Raw genomic sequence first — 9,614 nt, 5'->3', positions numbered from 1 at the left:
TATTTTTCGTTTAATAATAAAAATAAAATAAAATATGTAGGAGAAAAGAAAAAGCTTGAGGGAAAAAAAATAAAATTCGTCGTTTATACGATCTCCGCCTCAAGAAATTGAGGGAAGATAAAAAAAGAGATGGCTTTGATACCATATAAGAGGAAGAACAGGGAGAGAGCAAAAAATAATATGAGAGTAATAAAATCTATTGTTCATTGATATTTGTTCTAAGGACAATACAATATATAATGTTCAAAAAATACTTGATCAATAACTAATTAATAAATAATAGAATTATTCTAAGAATAATTCTGAGAATAATTATAACAAAATTATTAGAATAATTCAAATACTAATATGATTTGATTTGATAATTTGATTCGTCAATTTTGATAATTCTATTTTATCTTTTTTAATTCACGCTGAATGTAGAAGGGAGGTGCCACTGTTTGTGTTGGGACGTGATTGAGTTGGGCGACCGAGCTGTAAATTGGGCTGGGCTGTCTCCTATTCTGTTGGGTCTGGATTGTATGGCACAGCCCTCGCGCAAAATAAGGCCGCGCTATGTCAAACTAAGCTCGGCCCATAGGCGACTGCCTCGTTCGGGCTTGAGCCTCAATCAAGGGAATGAACACAATACAAACACGAACACGAACGCGACCACTAACACGAACGCGAACACGGGAATTGGAAAGTACACCACCTACCAAAGGCCGCTTGAGACTGCATTAATTGCTCGACGGCCTGGCGAAGGCTCGTCGTGCGACGAAGCGAACTACCAAGAACACCACCTACCAAAGCAAGGGCCCACAGGACGCCACGCCGTACTCGCAACGAAACCTAACCCCGTCCTACGCCCCCCTTGATCCTCTGAAGGGCGGAGCAGCAGAAGCGACCTGCAGTAGTACCGATTTTCCATTTTACTTCTAGCCATAAATTTGCATATATCTCGATTTTAAAACACGTATTAGTTAAAATTTTAATCTTTTCCATATGGCATTACTAAGTTTATCTTCCTCAAAGTGGTAATATAATAATTTTAATTAATGAATTTGATTAACTTTAATAATATTTTATTATGCAGATATTGTTGGACTTAAAATAAAAAGGTTTGTGTATGCTTAAAAAGGAAATTGGCTTATAGGATTTCAAATCGCGACAATATATATATATATATATATATATATATATATATATATATATATATATATATATATATATATATATATATTAACTCGTGAATCATTATAAAAATTTGAATTAATTGTTACGGTATTTAAATTATGATTTTATATGGACATATAAGTCAAATTTTTAGCTATTAGCTGTCAGCTGTCAGCTGTGGTCCTGTAGACCTGCTTCTCTATTTAACCCCCAACGCATCGACGGAACCTCAACGACGCCGTCGCCGCCCTCTTCGTCCGCAGCACTGCCCTAGGCTCCAGGCAAGTTCTATCTTCTCGTCTCCCCTTCTAAGGTTTCCTTGGTTTTCCCCATTCACCTGCATTGGCCACAGATCGGACGGATCGCTGGCCATCGGCTTCGCGACAATTTTTGGGAATCTTACTATAAGCTTCGGATTACGTTGTTGAACGGATTTGTTGCTGTTTACAGGTTAGACGAACATGGCGAACTACACGCCGAGGAACATCCTCATCACCGGGGCTGCCGGCTTCATCGCCTCCCACGTCGCCAACCGCCTGGTCCGGAACTATCCGCACTACAAGGTGGTGGTCCTCGATAAGCTCGACTACTGCTCCAGCCTCAACAACCTCAACCCTTCCCGTGCCTCCCCCAACTTCAAGTTCGTTAAGGGCGACATCGCCAGCGCCGACCTTGTCCAGTTCCTTCTCGTCACCGAGTCCATCGACACCATCATGCACTTCGCCGCTCAGACCCACGTCGATAACTCCTTCGGAAACTCCTTCGAGTTCACCAAGAACAACATCTACGGCACCCACGTCCTGCTCGAAGCCTGCAAGGTTACCGGTCTGGTCCGCCGCTTCATCCACGTCAGCACGGACGAGGTCTACGGAGAGACCGACGAGGACGCGGTGGTCGGAAACCACGAAGCATCGCAGCTGCTACCCACGAACCCCTACTCCGCCACCAAGGCCGGCGCGGAGATGCTCGTGATGGCCTACGGACGCTCCTACGGCCTCCCCGTCATCACCACCCGCGGCAACAACGTCTACGGGCCCAACCAGTTCCCGGAGAAGCTGATCCCCAAATTCATTCTCCTCGCCATGAGGGGTCAACCACTCCCCATCCACGGTGATGGGTCCAATGTGAGGAGCTACCTCTACTGCGAGGACGTCGCTGAGGCCTTCGAAGTAGTCCTCCACCGAGGCGAGATCGGTCATATCTATAACATCGGCACCAAGAAGGAGCGCAGGGTGGTCGATGTGGCCAGGGACATCTGCGGTCTCTTCAATATGAATCCTGATTCCCTCATTAAGTTCGTGGACAACCGGCCCTTTAACGACCAGAGGTACTTCCTTGACGACCAGAAGCTGAAGAACTTGGGCTGGTGCGAACGGACCACATGGGAGGACGGGCTACGGAAGACAATGGAGTGGTACACCAGCAACCCCCAATGGTGGGGTGATGTCTCCGGCGCATTGGTGCCGCATCCCCGGATGCTGATGATTCCCGGAATCATCGGGCAAGAAGCCGCCAAGGACAAGAATTTGCAAACCAGCATCAATTTTAATCAAACAGGAATGATTGTCCCTGCTCCCAAGAACACTAAACCGTCTCTCAAGTTTCTGATATATGGTCGGACAGGGTGGATCGGTGGCCTGCTCGGGAAGATTTGTGAGAAGAAGGGCATACCTTTCGAGTACGGAAAGGGGCGTCTTCAAGAGCGCTCGCAGATCGAATTCGACATCCAGTCGGTGAAGCCAACACACGTTCTTAATGCTGCAGGCGTGACTGGCAGGCCCAATGTCGACTGGTGTGAGTCTCACAAGACGGAGACAATCCGCACCAATGTGGTGGGCACTCTTACTCTTGCAGATGTCTGTAGGGAGCATGGGTTGTTGTTGCTGAATTATGCTACTGGATGTATCTTTGAGTATGATGGTGCACATCCAGAAGGGTCAGGCATTGGCTTCAAGGAGGAAGACATGCCAAATTTTACTGGTTCATTCTACTCGAAGACTAAAGCTATGGTAATAAAGATATTAGGGGGGATAAAAAAAAACCGTTTCCTAATTGATTTTTAATCTTTTCATTTCTTGCAATGCAGGTCGAAGAACTTCTCAAGGAGTATGACAATGTGTGCACGCTGAGGGTTCGAATGCCGATCTCATCAGACCTCAAAAACCCTCGGAACTTCATCACCAAGATCGCCCGTTACAACAAAGTGGTGAACATTCCCAACAGCATGACCATCTTGGATGAGCTTTTGCCAATTTCTATTGAGATGGCCAAAAGGAACTGTCGTGGAATCTGGAACTTTACAAATCCTGGTGTGGTCAGTCACAATGAAATTCTGGAGATGTACAAGAAGTACATCGACCCCAGCTTTGAGTGGGTTAACTTTACCCTGGAAGAGCAGGCCAAGGTGATTGTGGCACCCCGGAGCAACAACGAGATGGATGCTTCAAAGCTGAAGAAAGAGTTTCCCGAGCTACTCTCTGTGAAGGAATCACTCATCAAGTATGTCTTTCAGCCAAATAGCAAGGTCCCTGTTGGTGGAGAAGCCAACTGAAACTTATTTTCCAGTGGCATATCATCGAATTCAAATGTCGATCCTTTTCTTGGTTTATACGCTGTCAGGCAATCTTTTGTGATCATAATAAGTTTTGTAATTTTCATATGTTGGCCGGTTGAATTCCAAACATGTTTGTTAGTCTGATCAGGACAATTGAATATTCTCCAATAGTTGAAGACCGCTATGCTTGTCTTGTAGGTTGTTTCTTTTTATCCAGAAATCATTGTGTGTTCTTGAACAACGTACGTGACTCTATGCCTTGGTATTTTATGACCTCGTGCAACCCAATGTGTGGAAAAGGTAATTAAAAAATTGCATTTCATTGATTCATGTGTAATTTTATAATTCTTTCAATGAAGTGCATAACTTTTATACTGTTTATGTTGGACTCGTTGATATTAAAAAAAAACAAGGACACGAATAGTTGTTGAATATTTTATCTGACCGTAGTTGATTCTCGCATCCATTTAGCTTTACGAAGAGCAGTGGAGGTTCAGCGCATCCATATTAGATTATTGATTTGGAGATAGAAGATCAAATAAGATACTCTTACCAAAAGCTTCTGTGAGGTGATTCACATTTAAGATAATATGTTTGTTAATCAACTACTGTGATTAACATTTTAAGATTAGCAATTTAGCTACATCACTTGATCTTCGATAAAGTGCTTACGAGTTGATTCTGTTTAATTAGAACCAGCTGAAGTTTTATATATTGTAGAAAAAAAGGGAAAATAAAACATATATCTTTGAATGTGACAAGACCAACTTGATCCTGTTGAAATAAATAAAGTCGTTCTCATTCTAACAAAAGTTACGACTCTTCAATACATTCCCTTTTCTCAAATAAAAAGTATTTTAAGAAAAAAATAATTGAATTTTATGGATTAACATGAGGACAGAGACCATTCCACGCTGATGGAGCAGGCTCCAGACCTTTCGCGGAGTCCTCAGACAAAGAAATAGCTTGGGATCATCTCCGACATACAATCAAGGCGGTGGGTCCGCCGTCGTCGCCACAAACCTTCCCTGGGGCCGCCTTACGGATCCGCTCCAAACACACTTGCAATAGAGCCTTCACACTGTGTTGGCATCTAGGACCGTAAACGAATTTACTCAAGTTTCATGGTGTTTAAACATGTTGATAAGATAATCGAGTCAGGTTGAATTTGAGTTTAATTTTAAATATTAAAATATTCAATTTAAGTTTATTTAATTATTAATTATTGAGTTTAATAATATAAACTTATTGATTTATTTTAATATTTTTATATAGTTTATTTAATATATCTTAGTAAGAGTATTATTAATGAATATTAAAATATTATTCAAGAAAGTAGCGGCTGAACATCAAATTTAATTATTTAGTTTAATAAATTATTTATTTAATTGGAGAGGTTGCACCAGAACTCTTCACATGCCACAGCACGAGACCTTTCTACTATCGGATCCAGGGCCCTGGCCGGCGACCCGCTACCAGGCGGGGAGCCACGTCATCCGTGACGACGCGGTCCCCGCTTCGGCTTCTCCTCGAGCACACGTCGAAGTCAGTGGTCCTTCCGCTTTACCGACTTCTCCGCCAATGGGAGCCCGCGGAGGAAGATAAGTATTGCAGTCGCGCGGTGTAATGGAACGGCTCCGATGGGCGATTTTTGTAGCCGCCGAAGTGGGAGAGCTCGCGCGAGCGTGACAGTCTGCGTTGCTTCTCCACAAAATCCCTAAAAGCAAAATTTGAAGAGATTAGGAAGAGCGTCGAATTCTTGATGCCCTTCCATCTTCCTTGTTGGAGATCTCCCGAGGGATAGGAGGGTTTGGTCGATTGATTGGCGGGAGGGGAGCGATGAAGATCCAGTGTAATGCGTGCGGGGCGGCGGAGGCGGTGGTGCTCTGCTGCGCGGACGAGGCGGCGCTTTGCTGGGCCTGCGATGAGAGGGTGCACGCGGCCAACAAGCTCGCGGGGAAGCACCAGAGGGTGCCGCTGCTCTCCGATGGGGCCGGTGCAGGCGGCAGTTCTTCCTCTCGCGGCGTTCCCAAGTGCGACATCTGCCAGGTACGAGTGCCAATCTACTTTACCTGACCGTTCGAGCTTTCCTGGGCAGTTATAGTATATCTCTGTTTCAATTCTCTTCCTGCTCTGTGGATGATCAATGAAATATCTCTTGTATTTGCTTCTGTATATAGTTCAAGCCTCTAATTAGCTACCGGAGTTGAATCCCTACTTTTCTAGCGGAACTTTTGCAAATATATGAAACATGAAAAGTATTGCTGAGATGATAAGTGCTTCAGACTAGATAAGGTTGAAGGTAACAACACTAACACCACTTGGGAGAATTCACCGTCTTAATCCACACACTTACGAAACCAAATCCTATGTCTCCAACACAAGCACGTTATGAAGTTTTCATCTTCCTTAATAAAACAACACACTTCAAGAAAAAAAAAAAAAAAAAAAGCAAGACTAGTCTAATATACACAAGCCTACATTCTCAAAAGTGTAATATATAATCTGGGAGAAAAAGTACAATGAAAACTTGACAAATTGATGTAACCCTAGTTGCCACTTGTAAAACAAATTTAACACGATTTTTTATTAGACATTTGGGCAATTGCGTGCCTATTGTGTTCAACATGTAGTGATATCAAACAATTTTCACTCTGCATAATCCATCTGAAACTTCAAGGCAAATACTTTAGAATGGTTTTGCTCCTCATAGCATGCTCCACCACTGCACTTGGTAAAGTCAATCTGATCCACATACTTGAATCCACCTTGGTCGAGCTTGCATGCAACTAATTCAATCAATGCCTCTGTTCTATTATGGAGGGAGATCCTCTAGATCTATCCACTCACAAATAGCTGAGAAATTTGTTTTTTTCCCAATCTAATGTGATGTGCTGTACCATATGATTACTCTGCATGTGCTCATTATTTCATTTTGTCATGGGAATGTCTCTAGATGATATAGACTCTTTTGTTACCTAGTCATGTTGAGTTGCATGTCACTTAAAACATTAGAAACCCCATCTGTAACGTTGTTGTTACATGGACTTGTCGTGTTGATATTTATCAGCCTCGTAACTTTGCAAGATAATCTAGTTAGCATTCTTTTTTATTTTAACTAATAAAAATTGCTTCTGTTTAGCTATCGCTTTCTTTCTGTTGTCTGTGTCTCTATTCATTCTTCTTTTTCTCTTTGAATCACAAACACTTCGAACTAAGCTTATTTCTTTGCAGGAAGCTTCTGGTTACTTCTTTTGCTTGGAAGATCGTGCTTTGCTTTGCAGGAAATGTGATGTTGCTATACACAGGACAAACCCATATGTGTCTGCTCACCAGAGATTTTTACTAACAGGGGTGCGAGTAGGCCTTGACCCCGCTGAACCAGCTGCTCCTCTTGTGGACCCACAATTTCATGTTTCAGGAAGGCCTGTAAGATCACAATCCAAACAATTGCCTAGCAATAGTAATCCTGTGGTATCCCATGACACTGATGGAGTGCTATCTAGTCAAATGCCCAAGGATGGAGGTGTAGTGGCAAATAAGGCCCCAGTCTTAGGGTTCAATATGTCTGGGAGTATATTGGATTGGCCTTTAGATGAGTTCTTTAGCTTCCCAGAGTTTAACCAAGCTTTTGGTTTCACTGAGCATAATTCTTCGAAGGTAGGCCTTGTAGACGGGCATAAAGAAAATTTTTTTCAGAGTTTACTTGTGTGATGATTAATATCATTTGTTTGACAGGCTGACAGTGGAAAGATTGGAAGCTCTGAAGGATCATCACTTCATCGCACCACTGACGATGATGTAGACGATAGCGAATGCTTAGGGCAGCTGGTTCCTGAGTACCCATGGAGAGTTCCAGAAATTCCTTCCCCACCAACTGCATCCGGACTCAGCTGGCAAAGGATCCGCCATTATCCTGCTGCATCTGATTCTGTTTTTGTACCTGACATATGCTCTTTCCATGATCCTACCTATCCCACTCCAATACCTCAAAAGCGCAGTCAGCGTCGGCCGGGATAAGGAATCTTGGAGGTGACCCAGAAAAGTTTGGGGCCAGCTTAGTTATGTAAGAATGCATATTGCCGAAGATATATAATTTAGATCCAGCAGTTATGTTATTTGATGTTGTATCTAACTATGTCATCAACTGCATTGGTCATGTTTGCTCGGCTTTCACCTTTCCTCATGTCAGTTCAATAGGCTGAAGGAGTTCCAGCAATTACCGATCTATGATTCTGGTATTTCAAGAAGCCTAATATATGTTTTGGATATTGAACTTGCAGCAGAGAATTAGTCCACCCTTCCTTGATGATGGCCTAAAACCCATATCAAAAGCCAGTTTTACTGTGATGTTATTATTCATTCCTTACATTTGGTCTTAAAAAAGAAATGTGGACCTAGTTCAGCACCATTCAGCAATCAAACCTTATAGAAATGTCACTAGCCTAACTTTCATAATACATGTGTCTGAGACCATGATTTAGAATTTTAATAGGTAAAAATGAAAAGGGTGCCCCTAAATTTGTGATTTTGTAGAGTTTCTCATTTTTAATTAAAGTTAAATATGCACTCGTAAAGTGATATGCCTAAAATATCTTTATATTCTCTAAAAATTCAGTCGTGTAAAAGCTAGCAATTAGGTTTTACAATTATAAAAGTTGGCATCTATCTTTTATAATATATAGAAATTGGCAATTAGTTTTTATCATACATAATCTAATTATTCGACCGTGTAAAAGCTAGGTTGTTAACTTCTATAATTGTAAAACATAGATGCTAACTTCTACAATATATAGCTTTTATCATGGTAATTTTATATTATTTTGATTTTGATTTTTTTTTTTAGTGATAACTTAATCAAAACAACATTTCAATGTGCAAACTAAATGATGGGGACTCTATGACACTTATTACATTTTAAATTAACATAATCTAATTATGATTGAGTGTATAGAAGCTAGTATGTAACTTTTATAACGTGTAACAACTATCAACTAGTTTTTTAAACAGCGTTGAATATTCAAGTATTTTTGAGATAAAGGGTATTCATTTTCCTAGAGCAGTGTTCATTTGACTTTTTTTGGGGAAAAAAGGGTGTCAATATGATGTTTCAGGACGCCCATTTGATTTTTATGTCTGAAAACCCTAAAATAGAATTAGAGAGTTTGTTACTCGCACTTATTTCACACTAGGAAACATAATGAGATACAAAGTTTCTCTTTGATAGTAGCAAAAGTTAATTATGGTCATCTCAGACACCCCTCACAATTCGTTTCTAGCTTTTATGAAGGGAGATAAATTACGATGTTAGTCTATAGTCGATCGCTAAGTTAATTAGAGGATGAAAGGGGACAAAGTTTCTCTTTGAGAATCTAGATCAAGGGGAGTTGTTCCTTAGGTTCTTGAGGAAAGATCCACTATTGGTGATCTCTCAAAGTGTCTTGTTGGTGAACCAGATGAGGTTGTATGCCCCTATCCCTACTATAGTTCCAAAAACTAGTCTAACGATGTAGATCCAGATCCCTGGCAGTGGTTCACCACCAGTGCTGGCCCAAAGGTCCTCCCCAGATTCATTGATACCCTTGATACAGGTATGTGAAGTGCAAAGATTTGTCTAATCAGGTTAGTAAATTGAATAGATTTTTCATGTGTTTTAATATAATTGAATCCATGAGTTAGTTAGCATTCCATACCAGGTGTTCCTGTCTGAAAGCTCGAGATGGCGTGCTGGGCAGGTGATTACAACATTGACTGAGTGAAGACATCTAGATTGAATCAAAAAACTATGGGCTGGTGTGATAAGCTCCCTGCACACACTTGAATGAGCCAACAGAATGTCAGTGCCAATGACTAGGGAATGAGTATATGGCGAAGACCCTCCAACGCTTAAGTCAGTGTATTGCTC

At 41.5% G+C, this 9,614-nt stretch overlaps 2 protein-coding genes across 3 annotated transcripts; both read left to right on the top strand.

Moving 5' to 3' along the window:
* Nucleotides 1-1,359: 1,359 nt before the first annotated feature.
* On the top strand, nt 1,360-3,856 carry LOC122021297 (trifunctional UDP-glucose 4,6-dehydratase/UDP-4-keto-6-deoxy-D-glucose 3,5-epimerase/UDP-4-keto-L-rhamnose-reductase RHM1-like). Of its 2 annotated transcripts, none has more exons than XM_042579399.1 (3): nt 1,360-1,436; nt 1,606-3,164; nt 3,242-3,856. In XM_042579399.1, the coding sequence occupies exons 2-3, from the start codon at nt 1,617-1,619 to the stop codon at nt 3,704-3,706; spliced, it is 2,013 nt and encodes a 670-aa protein (XP_042435333.1). In that variant the 5' UTR covers nt 1,360-1,436; nt 1,606-1,616; the 3' UTR covers nt 3,707-3,856. The 2 variants fall into 2 exon arrangements, with proteins under 2 accessions (XP_042435333.1, XP_042435332.1); XM_042579398.1 differs by having other exon boundaries at nt 1,403-1,468.
* A 1,497-nt stretch (nt 3,857-5,353) lies between these two features.
* LOC122020948 (B-box zinc finger protein 22-like) lies at nt 5,354-7,937 on the top strand. Its single transcript, XM_042579005.1, has 3 exons — nt 5,354-5,758; nt 6,944-7,369; nt 7,448-7,937. Exons 1-3 carry the CDS (start codon nt 5,549-5,551, stop codon nt 7,727-7,729), a joined length of 918 nt encoding a protein of 305 aa, XP_042434939.1. The 5' UTR covers nt 5,354-5,548; the 3' UTR covers nt 7,730-7,937.
* The last annotated feature ends 1,677 nt before the right edge of the window (nt 7,938-9,614 follow it).

The sequence above is a fragment of the Zingiber officinale genome, chromosome 9A (assembly GCF_018446385.1).
Source record: "Zingiber officinale cultivar Zhangliang chromosome 9A, Zo_v1.1, whole genome shotgun sequence".
NCBI classification, from domain to species: domain Eukaryota; kingdom Viridiplantae; phylum Streptophyta; class Magnoliopsida; order Zingiberales; family Zingiberaceae; genus Zingiber; species Zingiber officinale.
This window is presented reverse-complemented; position numbering and strand designations above follow the sequence as displayed.

What these genes read in the sequence shown, in the direction of transcription:
- LOC122020948 (XM_042579005.1), top strand. Translation starts at nt 5,549, where the DNA reads ATGAAGATCCAGTGTAATGCGTGCGGGGCGGCGGAGGCGGTGGTGCTC. An exon ending in CCAAGTGCGACATCTGCCAG is followed by an intron (nt 5,759 to 6,943) that starts GTACGAGTGCCA and finishes ATTTCTTTGCAG; the next exon opens with GAAGCTTCTGGTTACTTCTT. An exon ending in CTGAGCATAATTCTTCGAAG is followed by an intron (nt 7,370 to 7,447) that starts GTAGGCCTTGTA and finishes TTTGTTTGACAG; the next exon opens with GCTGACAGTGGAAAGATTGG.
- LOC122021297 (XM_042579399.1), top strand. Translation starts at nt 1,617, where the DNA reads ATGGCGAACTACACGCCGAGGAACATCCTCATCACCGGGGCTGCCGGC. An exon ending in ACTCGAAGACTAAAGCTATG is followed by an intron (nt 3,165 to 3,241) that starts GTAATAAAGATA and finishes CTTGCAATGCAG; the next exon opens with GTCGAAGAACTTCTCAAGGA.